Below are 15,317 nucleotides of genomic sequence, written 5' to 3' on the forward strand. Positions count from 1 at the left end.
TATAATAATATTTTCTCTTCGGGAAATTGGTGAAAATAGTAAAACGATTAAACTTCTTGGAATCCACTTGGACACTAAAATGACATGGGAAGCTCATGCAGACCATTTGGTAAAGAGGATTTCAAAAAAGCTGTTTGTATTAAGGCAACTTCGTAGTGAAGTAAACGTTAAAACACTTCTTACTGCCTACTATGCCCTAGTACACAGTAATATAACTTATGCTAAATATTCTCGTATGGGATCATTCTACACACTTATGTACAGTTTTTAACCAGCAGAGGAAATGTAGGTATTCGTGTTCTGGGTGGACTTGGTTATAGAGATGACTATAGAGACATGTTTAAAACATTAAAGATATTAACGGTTCCTTGTATACAGTGAGCGGCAAAAGTATGGAATAAATTCATTAAAAATTTCAAAAAAATTTCAAAAAAATCTTTGGACAGGTCAATTTTAGTTTATAAAATTATACCGTGAGTTTTTTACTTTACTGAACATAGGATTCATGGATCTGTAAGTTTGGTTGCCTATTTCAAATGAATTGACTTGTCCATTTTAGAACTGAACATTGCCATTTTACATTGTATGTTCAGCGAAATAAAAAACGCAATGTATATTTTAATACAAAATAAAATTCCAAGCAGCATATTTTTTTTTCTTGATTCTGATAGCCCTTTTAATTGTCTAAACGCCAGTATAAAAATTTTGTTATCTTACATAAGGAGATTTTTGAGAAAAAAAAAGTTGGAAAAAATAAATTTTATAATAACTAACAAAAACAAGTCAAAAACTGTTACTAAGTACTTAAAATTATGGAATTAAATGTTCGAATTGCCATCCACCAGCTTGTTGAGAATAAGCAATAAGATAACAACATTTTTATACTGTAATTTGGACAATTAAAAGGGCTATCAGAATCAAGAAAAAAAAATAGGGGGTTTCGATTTTAAAAAACTATCGATGACGTCATAACTTGAAAACAAATTTGGAATTTTATTTTGTATTAAAATATGTATTTTTATAAACTAAAATCGTCCTGTCCAAAGATTTGTTTTTGAATTTTGTTTAATTTTTAATTAATTTATTCCATACTTTTGCCGCTCACTGTATACAGGGTGGTCCCGATATAACCTGCCAGAAGAAATCCAGTAATAGGTGACGATGAGTAGAACTTATACACAAAAAATGTTTCTAATAAAAGTCTTTTCGTTTTCGAGATAAAAATAATTGAAAATTTGGTGAAAATTTGCTGTACACTAATGAGTTAATCGGTTTTAAAAAGGTAATTCTGGTTACTTGGCTGCAATTTCTTTGGCAACGGTACCTGTAACACGTATGACATTTGTCAAGTTTAATTTTAAATTTGCGAATCCTTCAAAAAGTTATGAAATTCACAAAACAAGAATACGCCGATTTGCATTTGCTCTATGGCGAAACACGTGGTAATTCAAGGCCGGCAAGGCGACCATACGGCGAGAGTTTTCCTTTCGTCCCGTTGTACTTTTGTGGAGCTACATCTGCATTTATGTGAGGTTAGTTTTGACTGATCCCAATACGATGGCGTCCCCGATCCTCCATTTAACCCCTCTGGATTTTAATTTTTGGGGCCACAGGAAAGATTTGGTATACGAAGTTGAAATAAATACAAAAGGCCAACTCCAGAAACGCGTAACAGACGCCGCGAACCAGATTCGTAAAAACCCAGAAATGCTGAATTCAGTTTATGAAAACTGGTACCGGCGTACTCAAATGTGCTTAAATGCCAACGGAAGGCACACAGAACATTTATTATAAAATAATTTTTCTAGTCTAGTTTACCTTTCATTAGTTAGTAAATATTCTCAGAGAGTACGAATATGTAAAGTGTAAATAAATTTATTCAATACATTATTTTGGCTATTTAACCACAATTAAGACGATACTCTTATTACACAGTTCATCCACAATTTTGCACACACTACCTCTACATTTATTTACACATTGAGGAACACCACTTTATTTATTACTCATTCATCTCAGTCTACAAAATCAACTTTTGTACCTAAATAAGCTGGTGAATTAACGCACACAGTGTACAGCGTTTTAAATAAATGTCATTAATAGAGAGTTATTGCAAGTTCAAATGGCAACGAAACCTTAATAAGGGAACCTTATTTTAACAATTGCGCATGCGCAGAATGAAAAAGGAATAGCGGAACTTTATTAAGGTTTAACGTGTGACTTTAATTAGGTTGTTATAAAGTCGACCTTATTTTCCTACCTTAACGTTAGAATTCTATAGCTTTATGCAATTTGACAACACGTCAAATAAAAATTTAAATTTTGATTGACATTAATTTATCGATCAAATATTAAAATGAACATTAGAAAAAGATTAAGATTCACGAGTGACGACGATATAATTTTACTAAGAGAAATTGTATCCAACAATCCTCTGGAGAACCTAGAGAATTGGAAACATGTACAAATGGCAGTTGAAAAAATTACTACAAAAAATTTTACAATAAGATCTTTGAGGGAGCATTTGCAACGAATGTTAGCAATTTGGAGGCAAAAAGATAAAATCGACAAGATAAGGTAAGTACGACCACCTGCCAAAGTAATTTCTTTAGCATGGTAAAAATCAGATCAAAATGAGTACGTTATATTCGTATAATTTAAGATCCGGAACGGAGGATGTATATTCTGAAAAGGACCATTTGTTGCAAGAAATCGAGGATTTGTATAAAAATTTAGGCCCATCATCAAACAAAAAGAAACGTAAAGAGTTATCATCTGAAGAAATTAGCAATAAAATAGGAAAAGACATGAGGGATCGTATCGCATTTGAATTTTATTGTACTGAATTAGAAGAATCTCATACCATTAACAACGGTGATGAGAATGAGAATGTTAATGCAGAAAATAATTTCACCGCTGAACTACATGAAATAGACGCTGGGGTGAATTTTACTCAAAATCCTATTAATTTAATAGAAGATAATAGATGTATAAATTCTAATGCCCATACCACTAAATGCCAAGAATCAACATTTGAAACAAATAATGAAACATCAAGAATTCAAACTAAAATACTTGGTCCAAACAGGAAAAGAAAAAACAGAAACAATTATTTGAAGAAAAATGCGTTGGAATATTTGAACGATAAAGGTGAACGGGAACATAAGTTGCGATCTAAAGAGTTAGAACTGGAAGAGCGAAAATTACTGTTGGCTGAAAGAAAATTAAATTTGGAGGAAAGGCACTTAAATTTCGACATTGAACAAAAGACAGAAGATAGGAAACTTTTGAATGATGTATTAGAAAGTCAACTCAAAATTATACAAGTGCTTTCAAATCAGTTAAATTGTTTTGGAAAATTCTATTCGAATTCAAGTGATCATCAGAGTTCACAGTAGTTTAATTAAAAAATACTTTTCACATTTACAATAAAATTAAATAATTTTTATTTCAACTTTTTTAACCCAAATACACCTCTAATGGTGGAGGTACTATGTCAAAATATTGTGAAGTTTCACTGCCATACAAACATGTATGACAGTTTGTTAGCAAAACAGCAATTTTATACATTGTTTCAACTTCTTGCAATAAAAGTTTCTGATTCTTTTTAAAGTCTACGAACGCGAATTGACTAGCCACCTTTTGAAACCTCCATTCGACAGCTATTCTCAGAACCTTCATAGAATTGTTAAAGTTTCTTTGAATCTGAAGCAAATTTCCTCCAGTATATGGACCAAGAAGCAACTCTCTGATACCATAAGCTGCGTCTCCATATAATACATAACTTTCATGTTGAAAACGAGCTACTTCTACCAGTTCTTGGTATAAATTTGACTCTCTGAACATACCAGCATCATGTCTTCTACCTGGCCAAGCACCTTTAAGATTAACAATGAGTCCATCAGGACATAAAACAGATTGGTATTTTACACAGTGACATCTCTTGTGTCCAGAGTAGTATTGATCTTGGTCCACTGAAGGTCGACAAATTTGTCTAGCGGTTCCATCTATGAAACCCCAGCAATTAGGCACTGCTGCTCCCTTTTCGTGAATTGCAACTGCATACTGCCTTAATCTGTTATGATTCAACCACTGCAGATTGTTTAAATTTTCTAGTAATACACCTTTATTTGCTAAAATAATGTTGGCCGTATGTGATGCAATTTGCGATAAGGACTGCGAAGACAAATGGAATAGAGTCGTTAGGTCTTGCCAACGATTTGGATACGCTAAGGGCCGGTTTCACCAACGTGAGTTAAATTTAACTACAGTTTAAAATATACGAAAACATTGTTATAACAATTGGTAACCAAAGTAACGAAGCATTTTAACCTACAGTTAACTTTAACTGGCGTTGGTGCAACCGGCCCTAAGCGTCTTAATAAAATTGCCAAAGCTGTTGTCCCTTCGACGACATTCCTACTTTCGGTTCTAATAAGATTTGGAATTTCCAACAGTCTGGCCAGTATTGGAATATCTTGTTTTTCAAATCTAAAATTTCCTTTAGCTTCTTCATTACTAATTTCATTGAGATTAAAACGTAGATTGGGGTGTTGTCCAATTCCACGATTCAGGATAATATGTAATATAGCATTCTCAACATCTTGATGATCACCCCCACCCAATATTATTGCTTCCAAAACTTGTTCCATTTGAAACTTTAAATTCACAAATATTATTTTTACTGTCATACAGTTTATCTATTTACGTCAGTTCAACGATCATAGTAACAAATGTACAAATAGCGTAGAGATATTTTCATATTTGATGGCGGAAACAAAAGACTGAGAAATGTCACAAATTTGTATTGTCAGTGTCAAATTTCTCAAAGACGTTCCTGATTTTGTCAAAAATGCAGCAAATTGGCAATAAGAAAGTTATTCATCGTCGAACTAGAGAAATAATTTGTAATACGTTTGATTATATGAGAATAACTTTTCCTTTTGAAGCACTGACAAAAACTGGTTTCCTTATAATTTGCTTTTTCAATCTATTTAGCGAAAATTTAAATTTACCTAGACATTCCTTTTTACGGCGTTTATGGGAAATTTGACACTGACAATACATTTTTGTGACATTTCTCAGTCTTTTGTTTCCGCCACCAAATATGAAAATACCTCTATTACTCTAATATATTTTTGCAATAAATGCCATTTAGAACAACGCTATTTTGTCAACCTTACCCATATTAACGTCCACCGTAATAGGGTACACGTTAATTACCGTGCTTTGCAATAAGTCTCTAATTTGATTTAGTTTGTCAGATTTGAGATTTGCCATAAATGATTCAGGTACCTATGTTGCTTAGATACTGTCATCCTTACAAACACCAACAATTCCTGAGTAGGTACGTATTTTTGTGGTCAGCAGCGTCGAATGTGTGTTGATAGGGGTTAATTTATCCCCATCATTTTGGACCTAAAGAAAAGTGTTTTTTTGGACTTGTTAGATCCTTCTAATGACCCAGAATTTTTTTGGCAGGTTATATCGGGACCAGCCTGTATATTCTACAATGTGTACTCTATATGTACAAGAATAAAGACAACTACTGCTCGTTAGACCATTCGCACTTAACCAGGCACCATAACCATAATAATAACTCCTATCCCACCTCCACCCGGCGGCACGGCAATTTTGCCGGAGTACATACACTATTACGGATAATACTATCAAGTAATAGTGCAGTGCTTATCAACATAATTACCGGCGTCTCGCCTCCGCATTTTGACTTTTTTGTGTTTTATGTTCTGTGTCAATGTTAAGGAATTTCCTCACGATGTGACATGAGTATAATAATATACCTTTTTGAATTTCAACCACCAATGTGTTCTCTAAGTCCAAAATTTTTAAATTTTTAAAAAGAGATTGGGGTACTATTCCTGTTGCTGAAATTATAAATGGTAAAATCGAAATTTTTTCTAAACACCAAAGATTTCTCATAGCAACGGAGAGTTCTAAATATTTATTAATTTTTGTATTATATGTCTGTGTTATATTGTGTGAATTTGGAACAGCTATATCTAAAAGATATGCTTGCTTTTGTTGTTTATTTAAAATAATAATGTCTGGTCTGTTATGCTGAATGTGAATGTCAGTTAAAACTGTCCGATCAAAATATAATTTGTAATTGTCATTTTCTAAACAACTTTCTGGTTTATAAATGTAATGTGGTTGTGTATCCTTTAATAAATTGAATTTAACTGCTAAATTCATGTGTATAATTTTTGCGAATATATCATGACGTTTTTTATATTCGCTTTGAGCCAAAACGGTGCAAGAAGAAATGATATGTTCAATGGTTTCCCCTTCAGTTCCGCAAATCCTACATTTATCAATGATCGATTGTAAACCGCATATGTGTTTTTTATAATTTCTTGTATTTATAACACGATCTTGTATTGCAAATATAAAACCCTCAGTCTCAGGATGAATATTTAACTTAATTTATAACTTATTATTAAGTGTTTATTCGAGATTGCATAAAACACAAAATAGCACTCGCTATTATTGGGTAAAATTTTACAATGCTCTTCTTTTGCATCTTAAAAACATGGGGCCGTTTCACGGCACCCTTATTAAATTTAATCATGACCCTAATTACCTTGGTGATTTCTGGCCCGTTATAATTGCATAAATCTATATCGTTTTATGTTTATTTTAATCACGACTCTAGTTAACGGCAACTTTAATAACGGTGTCGTAATACGGCCCAATGACTTTAAATCTTTCAAACAACATTTTAAGCATTTGTTAACTGAAAACGCATTCTATTCTTTCGACGAGTCCTTATAGATTTTTTGTTTAAATGTTACTTATATCTCTTTATTTTATTGTTGTTTTTTTTTTTCGGTATTTGTAGACAATGTGTAATATTGTATCATTTATAACACGCAAATACATTATTATTATTATTATAGCCACTTTTTCATTTCACTGTGACCCACCCTACCCTACAGTTTTCTATTTATTCACACTTGATCTGTCTTCATCGTATTAAACACGATGCGGAATCATTTGACCGAAAATATATTATTTGCGCTATACTGATCAGTGGTTAGTATTTTAGAATGCGCAATTGTATATTTTTAATCAAGTGCGAAAAATTGCAGCTTTCACACGAGTGTGTAGAGTGGGAAAATATTGCGCACAACTATTTCTAGATGCTGTGAGCAAGCAGTGTCTCTCTTGTCGTCATGTAGAATGTATCTTTAAATAAATATTCGCGCAATCGTGTTGTTATAGCTACTTACAATCCGAAAGTTGAACTTAACAACTCTAATGCTGTAAGTAAATAATAACACCGATACCTACTGAGGTTTGTCATTAATGACATTAATGTCTACAAAATATTCCTGTCAAAAAAATTAATACGAAGCCATTTTTTCGTATAAGCGATTGTGCGAAAAACGTTGTGGGATATACGGTTAGTTAAGTGCCATAACAGAATCTCGAAAGTTGAAAAATCTCGACTTCGTCTCAATTTTTCAAACTCTTTCTCGATCCTGTTATTATGCACTTACTAACCTTATATCCCAATGTACTATAAAATCCCTGATGAGAGATTGATATTTTACTCTTCACCTATGTCTTAAATACTTATAATTTTTTATTCTATGTATTATTTTACTTATGACAAAAACTGTTTTGTAAATATGTATATGCTCATATACTGTCCAGTTAATTACAAGCCACAAAAAAAAAAAACTGTTAGAGGAAATCAAGCAAAGAAGATCGAATTGAAAAATACTCTCTATGCTCCTGATTTCAGAACAAATTTGTTGTCAATTGCGAAGATCGTGGACAAGAATCGTAAAGTTCTTTTTACGAAGAATCGGGCATTCATCCAAGATCGTCGTGGACGTGTCAAGATGATAGCTGATCGAGATAGAGACCTATTCTATCTTCGAGAAAATCACCAGAAAGCATGTGCTACATCTGTCACTATGACATGTGACATTTTTTAACAATTGGCATCGACGTTTTGGTCATTTAAACTTCAAAGATTTGGAAGTAATGAAGAAGGAAAATCTCGTTACTGGTGCGAAATTAAAAGGCGCTGTGAGTACCAATAACCCATGCAAAATTTGCATCTCTGGCAAGGTTGCTACCGCCCCGTTTCCAAGACGCCCTAATCGATCCTCACACTTGCTGGACATCGTACATACAGATGTATGCGGGCCTATGAGAATTGAGTCTAAGGGCGGTGCTCGTTATTTTGTTACTTTTACAGACGATTACAGTCGTTGGACTCAGACGTATCTGATTCGGAAGAAATCCGAAGTAGCATCAACATTCAGAGAGTACAAGAACTTTATGGAAACACAATTGGAAAGAAAAATCAAAGCAGTTCAATCAGATAATGGAAAAGAATATTGCAACAAGGAAATGGACAAGTTTTTCCGAGACATTGGTATTCAACGTCGTTTGACTACGGTCTACAGTCCTCAACAGAACGGTTTGGCAGAACGCAAGAATAGAACGCTGGTAGAGGCTGCCAGATGTATGTTATTAGAATCTGGTCTTCCTGCATCATTTTGGGGAGAAGCCATAATGACAGCAAATCACGTTCGAAACAGATGCATCTCCAAAAGTATTGAAGGAGATATTCCCTATAAACGTTGGACTGGGAAGTCTCCAGATGTTAGTCATCTACAAATATTTGGTTGCAAAGCTTATGTTTTGGATAAATCAACTAATCGAGGGTAGTTTGACTCGAAAACTGTTGAAGGAATATTTGTTGATTATTCAGATTATCCAAAAGGGTATCGAGTGTGGATACCGTCAGAGCAAAAAATTCGAATTTCGAGAGATGTCAAATTCTTCGAAGAATTCGAAAGCAATGAGTACGAAGATATAATCTCAAGCGAAACTTTAAATGGAAGGTTTAAGCTCTCCGATGTATTGGGCAATATGGATTCTAGCGAAAGAGTTGATATTGACATTTGTGGGGGGAAAACAGTCTAGAAGAGACGAAGGCTCCAACTGTCAATATGCAAGAAATTCCATTGATGCAAGATTTCGAAGAAGACGAAATCACAGGTGAGATAGTCACTCCAGACGAAGAGATCGAGAAAATGGATGACGCAATCAAAACCAAGAGGGGTCCGGAAAGACCTCGCAAGATTTTAACTGGAAAAGTTGAAAGACCGAAGAAACAGTATCACATGATCTACAATCAAAATCTTCCTGTTGTAGTCGACAGGTCGAACATTGAATCAACTTCGGAAGAAGATCTGCGATACGAAGAGATAGATTTTGTCATGGCAGCATTTGAAATTCCTTTTTCAGAAGCTATCCACGGTGCAGATAAGGACGAATGGAAGGATGCCATCCTATCTGAGATTAAGAGTCTAGTCATCAACGACACATGGGATGTCGTTGACAAGTCAGATCACGCCAAAGTAGTGGGTTGCAGGACAGTTCTCCGCAACAAGTATGCAGCTGATGGAACCTTAGACCGGCGTAAGGCGAGAGTAGTGGCAAAGGGATTTACTCAGAGACCTGGGATTGACTTCCATGACACGTTTGCGCCAGTTGCTCGTTTAAGCTCATTGAGATTGTTAGTGGCCCTAGCAGCTGAATACAATTTGAAAATATCGCAGCTAGAAGTAACAAGCGCATATTTAAACGGCAAAATAGACACGAAAGTTTTTATGGAAAAACCTGCATTGCTCAAAGAAATGCTCCAACGAATTATCGATGAAGAAGAAGATGATCATACACTTGTGAAAAAAGCTAGAGTTATGTTGAGAGATCTTCAAGGTGAAAATAAAATCTGCAGACTTCGTAAGGCTCTGTACGGGTTGCGACAGGCAGGTCGACAATGAAACTACGAAATAGATAAAACGATGAAAAGAGCAGGACTTGTTCCAACAAATGCAGATCCGTCTGTATACGTTGACAAAAATACGAGATTTGTTTTGATCTATGTGGACGATATATTAATTATCTCCGGAGATCAGGAAAGAGAAAGGCAAATCAAAGACGTTCTTTCCAAAACTTTTCGTATCAAAGATTTTGGTTTAGCAAAATACTGTTTGGGCATTCAAATAGAGCAAAATGAAAATGAAATATGCCTGTCTCAAGCAGGATATATCCGGGAAATCTTGAAGAGATATCGTATGGAAGACTGTAAGCCCGTTTTGTCACCGCTTGCAGTTGGATCTAAACTTTCTGAACTTCATGCTGAAGATGACAACGAAGACACAAATCTTCCTTTTAGAGAGCTAATAGGAGCGCTTATGTATGTTGCAGTGGGGACTCGTCCAGATGTATCACATGCCGTGAGCGTCCCGAGTCAATTCAGCAATTGTTACCGCAAGAAACATTGCACAGCGGCTTAGATATCTGAAAGGAACCATCGACAAGAAACTCATCTACAGGAAGAATCAGGATAATTTAACCTGCTACGTAGACGCAGACTGGGCGAACTGCGAGATTGACAGAAGATTTTACACGGGATCAACTTTCATACTCTCCGGCACTGCTTTCTCCTGGGAATCCAGAAAGCAACGAACCGTCGCATTATCGTCTACCGAAGCCGAATATATGGCACTCAGTGATGCATCCAAGGAAGCAGTTTTTCTAATTGGTTACCTCAAGGAATTGGGATTTCAATCACTAGCCAACGTTGTGGTTTTTAACGATAATCAAGGTGCTGGAAGATTAACAGAAAATTCCGTCTATCATGCAAGATCGAAACATATTGATGTTAGATACCATTTTATTCGCGACGCAGTGAAGAAACATTCCATCAAGATCCTGTACCTACCGACCGAGAAAACGATAGCAGATGTACTAACGAAAGCCTTACCCAAAGAAAATCATGACAGATGTATTCTTGGATTGGGACTTCAATCCGACAACACCTCAGCTGTAACTTGAGGGGGGGTGTTAGAGTTTGGCAATTTTACCCTTTGGTGTTGCCATGTGTTGTGTTATATAGTAGGCACATAATAACAAACAATTGTACTTTTAACGAGTTGTCTAAATAAAGAATTTCGTGTTCGCTGAACCTGTATTTCTGATTCACTGAAACTCTCACAAAAACTATGAAAAATGTATCAAAAAACTTACATATTGTTACGGTACAAAGACAAATAGGGTGTCTTTTTACCGATTACCACCGTTGATCACCACTGATAATTTTGTTTAGTTATGAAATGTAGCGGCACATTAAAAAAGTAGGCTTAGGCTTGACTGCGCCAATAACACGCACTTGCCTATCGCAAATAGTTCATTTTTAATTGTTGCCCGACAGATAAAGGTAGGATTCTGAAAAAATGCAATGGTTAAGGAACTTCAATGTGGGATAAAAAAATTACACAGTAACATGTTAGTAGGTAAATCGCAAAGGTAATGGGTATGGAGCTAATATTAGATTATATCCCTAAGAGTAGAAGTGAGTCTTTTTGTGGTAAGCTCAGAGATTGAAGACCGAGACGAAGTCGAGTTCGGCAACTGGGCGAAGCACAAAAAGACCTTCTACTCTGAATGATATAACTATTTTATCTTCAAGCGGAGCCTACTTAACTTTTTACGTTCCTTCTTACTTTCTTTTCCCACTGTACGCTTCTTTTTGCTCTTGCTTCTTATCTTCAAGGGATTTAGATGGCAGGATGAGTTTCCGATTGGAGATTTTTTCGTCATGCGATTACCATTCACTTTTTTCTCTTTATGCTCGTTCTGATTATTACAAGCTTTCCGAACCGTTTATTTACGTAGTTTATTACAAAATATCGAGAATATTGTTTGGTTTTAGGCATGGTAATAATAAGTGGAGTGTTCAAACTCATACAAAAATTTAAGTTTACCGGAAATTAAAAAGAAAATAAAACCGCATAAAATGAAAATAAGAAAATGGAAAAATATTAACTAAGCTGTTAAGTTATAGTTTATATTGTGTTTAAATTGGTTTTAAATTTCACCTTGTAGTGGGCGTTGAAGAGTCGATTGTGAACGCACCACTCGTGTAAAACGTAAGATTTAAAGAGCTGATCCGTGATCTGTAACCTGCATATTGCGTTCACAATCGACTCTTCAACGCCTACGAATACTATGAGGTGGCATTTAAAAAAACATCCGATATTAACTTTATAGGCATAAATATGTAAGATATATGAGTCTGATATAAATCTAAGTTACTTATAAAGCTCAAATGTCTCAACAATGTCCACTTAGCAATTTAACGTCACTTTTATAGAGTGTGATCAAGAAAATTTGTAATCGAGTCGTTCTGAATCCGTAATTGAACTGTACCGATAATAAAATTGCAAAAATGCAACGCAATTTTGTGTCTTAATTGAGAATTCACAGTTTATTCAGTCAGCTTTATTAATCAGCTGTCATTCGTGTTGTTCAGTTATTATTCTAATGTAACGTCGATTCACTACACCAATTTTTATTAAGTTTCTTTAAAGTAAGTTAAAGCGCAATTAATCGTTAAGTTAACAAACCCTTGTAAAAGGAAAGCTTTTCTTAAAAACCATTTTATTTAATTTATATCCAATCACAATTCATTAATTTCGTTTCAACGTTTCATTTTCATTATTGTACCAACAATCATTCATTAAAGAAGTTCATTTAAATTTTCAACTTAAGACTAGTTTTTTTTTTGTCACGGTGTCGAGAACTCGGAGATCTTGTTCCGGCAACTGAACAAAACTACCAGTAGCTCCAAAATCATAGTTGCCTGGCGCCCACATTTGAACCCACCCTAGAGCCCCGAGCAAAAACCTGAGCCCGGTCAAGTGACTGGCCCATTTTGGGTCACAACTCCAAGACAACGTATAATTCAGAAATGGTAGCCATCGGAGTATTTAAAAAGAAAAACATACTTAACACATAGGCATAAACTAATTGTTAATAAAGAGGTTTAACAAAAACGTTTCAGAACACCAAATACAGTTAACCTTACAATTGTATTGTGTAGTGACATATGTACATATTTCGGAGAGTATTGGAAATTCCTTCAGTAAAATACATAGGTATAGTCTTTTTCAATGACATCCGTGCAGTCAATATGACAGTATGTTTGCATCACTTGTTATTAGAGTTTAGTAATTTTGAATTTTATAATTTGACAATTTACCTTGACGCGGCAATTTGACAAATTCAAATTATTATCTATCATTTCCGACAAATCAAAGAAAATATGGATTCTGAGGATGACGTAGTTCAACCATGTTTTACACTATGTTGAAGATTCAATTCTTGTTTGTTGTTGATGATTCACGAAATAGACTGCCCGCCAAAATTATCGCATAAAGTAAAAATGAACCGCAATTTTTTGTATTTTACTTCTTATGCGGTTTCCTTATGCTGAATCTCTTGTTTTATCGTATTTCTTTTGTTTAGTAGCAAAAAACCGCCATGTTGATAACTTCTAACGTTGTTTATTATGAAAAGTCTGTATTAGTGTTATTGGTCAATTTCGTAAAGCATTTTGATTGTGGGTTTGAGAGACGGTTAGTAAAAAGTTATGGTTCCTTCAGTCATAAATTTCGAAAATGAATCCCTACGAACGTTTAAGTTGACTTACAACAGCCGAACAATGTGCACAAATTGTTGCACTATCCAAAGACGGTATTAATCAACAAGATATTGCAAATTATCTTGATCTGCAACAGTCAACGGTATCTAGAGTTCTGCGTCGTTTCCGCGAGACAGGAGAATACTCTAGAAGACCTGGACAAGAACGCACACGAACAACAACAGCTCAACGAGTCGTTGAGACACAGGACTCTGACTGCTCCAGCATTGCAAGTTATAAATTTTATATATATTTTTTTTTAATAAATTTTCTTTTACCATAACATCTATTTCTTGTTTGACATTTTTTTAACTAGGATTTGCTTACACTTTGCTTACTACTGGTTATGAATTTGGTGTACAATCTGCCAATAGTGCTTCCTAAACTGCATTGGGATCCACTAGCCATTTGACAATTAAAATTTTGATCTCTTACATGAATTTAAGTCAAGCAAATAAACAAAGATTACTAATTGTAGTATTTTTTTTCGACCTAATTAAGCATGTGGTGGTACAACCATGTACGTCATATGAATGGTCTCTACTTATTTTGACAAAATTATGAAACTTATGTAAGTAGTGAAAAAAATAATAATATTTTTTATTGTTATGTTAATATAGCACTCGTAAAACCATGTTTGTAGCTGTCTAACGTGTGCGTTTTCAGAGGTCTTATCAACTCTAAAATCGTATGACTATGTAATATTACACAACTGAATGCATTGATAAGACATAACATGTCTATTTTAACATTTAAAAAGTTTTTGATCTTCTAGGTATTGTAGAGTTCTGTTAGCCGCTGAAGGGACATTTGGTGGGGGAAATTTGCGCGGTCCAAATATCCAACCAATAGCAACCACTCTTATTTACTAATAAAGTTGTTTCTGCTAGTAATGGAACGAAGGAACAAAATAGCGTTGCTGCACTTCCCCACCTAATTCCCCCTTCACGAAGCGACTAATAATCCGAATAGGTTCGCAGCAACCAATTTAGAACCTAACATGGCCGATCGATCATTTTAGTCAAGTAGGAGGTGAGAAAGTGAGGTGTGCGAGAATAATAAAAGAAAAATTTGAAGCACTACGGGGGAGCTCTCTGGTTTGATCTCCAAAGTAGCAGAAGCTATGTAAAAAGTAAATTATTTTGTGTGAGAATTCGAATAAAAAAAATTTTTTTTTTCAAAATTTTTCACTTCATTTGATTTAAATTCATTATTGCGAAGTAAGTGATCCGTATGCATTTAACAGTTGGGGAAACGCGTTGACGCCGAAGCGACTTTTTCTAAATTAGATTTAAAACATTTTTCATCTACTATTCATTCCTTGGAGCTCTCATAGTCGGGGAGGCTCCGCCAGTGTCCACTCAAGTGGCTGTGGTCCGGGGCCGAGCATAAAATGTAGCTACGCCACCCATTAAGATCGAGCGATCAAATTAATTTGTAATCGAGTCATCCATGGATTTGAATAAGTGTGTCTTTTGCGACTGATATGTCCAGATCTAACCTATGTTTCGAGCCGGGTTTATTAGAGGGTGAAGTTCAAGTAACGACATACGATTTCGGATTCATGGATAACTCGATTACATATTAATTTGATCGCTCGATATACTGGCTGTCCAAAAATTCGCGGAACAACTTAATGCGGCAATGTCAACTCATGTTAAAAATAATGACAAAATAATTTAAAAATTCTATACCTGTTAGATTTGAAAATATGGGGTCTCAAAAGGTGCAGCTTTATTCTTATTTATTTTAAATATTAAAAAAGATTTTGTCTATTTGTCTTTTA

General features: G+C 34.7%; 3 protein-coding genes across 5 annotated transcripts in view; 2 read left to right on the forward strand and 1 right to left on the reverse strand.

Annotated features, from left to right (window-relative positions):
- LOC138129109 (ATP-dependent translocase ABCB1-like) overlaps positions 1 to 15,317 on the reverse strand; it is a 221,076-nt gene that overhangs the window by 31,162 nt on the left and 174,597 nt on the right. Inside the window, exon 1 of one of the 3 annotated variants that reach the window (XM_069045360.1) lies at positions 11,077 to 11,120. The exons of the other annotated variants lie outside the window; for them this stretch is intronic. Within the exon in view, the coding sequence (XP_068901461.1) occupies positions 11,077 to 11,078 (2 nt within the window). The 5' untranslated portion in view covers positions 11,079 to 11,120. Of the gene's footprint in view, positions 1 to 11,076; positions 11,121 to 15,317 lie in introns of those variants that run through there. 3 annotated transcript variants of the gene reach the window in all.
- Positions 2,203 to 3,612, forward strand: LOC138130020 (uncharacterized). The gene is made up of 2 exons (XM_069046380.1): positions 2,203 to 2,577; positions 2,663 to 3,612. The coding sequence occupies exons 1-2, from the start codon at positions 2,357 to 2,359 to the stop codon at positions 3,396 to 3,398; spliced, it is 957 nt and encodes a 318-aa protein (XP_068902481.1). The 5' UTR covers positions 2,203 to 2,356; the 3' UTR covers positions 3,399 to 3,612.
- Positions 4,798 to 15,317, forward strand: part of LOC138129114 (uncharacterized) — an 82,278-nt gene continuing 71,758 nt past the window's right edge. The window contains exon 1 of the mRNA XM_069045386.1: positions 4,798 to 4,809. The gene's annotated coding sequence lies outside the window, so the exon portion shown is untranslated. The remainder of the gene's footprint in view (positions 4,810 to 15,317) is intronic.

The sequence above is a fragment of the Tenebrio molitor genome, chromosome 4 (assembly GCF_963966145.1).
Source record: "Tenebrio molitor chromosome 4, icTenMoli1.1, whole genome shotgun sequence".
NCBI classification, from domain to species: Eukaryota; Metazoa; Arthropoda; class Insecta; order Coleoptera; family Tenebrionidae; genus Tenebrio; species Tenebrio molitor.

What these genes read in the sequence shown, in the direction of transcription:
- LOC138130020 (XM_069046380.1), top strand. Translation starts at nt 2,357, where the DNA reads ATGAACATTAGAAAAAGATTAAGATTCACGAGTGACGACGATATAATT. An exon ending in GATAAAATCGACAAGATAAG is followed by an intron (nt 2,578 to 2,662) that starts GTAAGTACGACC and finishes GTATAATTTAAG; the next exon opens with ATCCGGAACGGAGGATGTAT.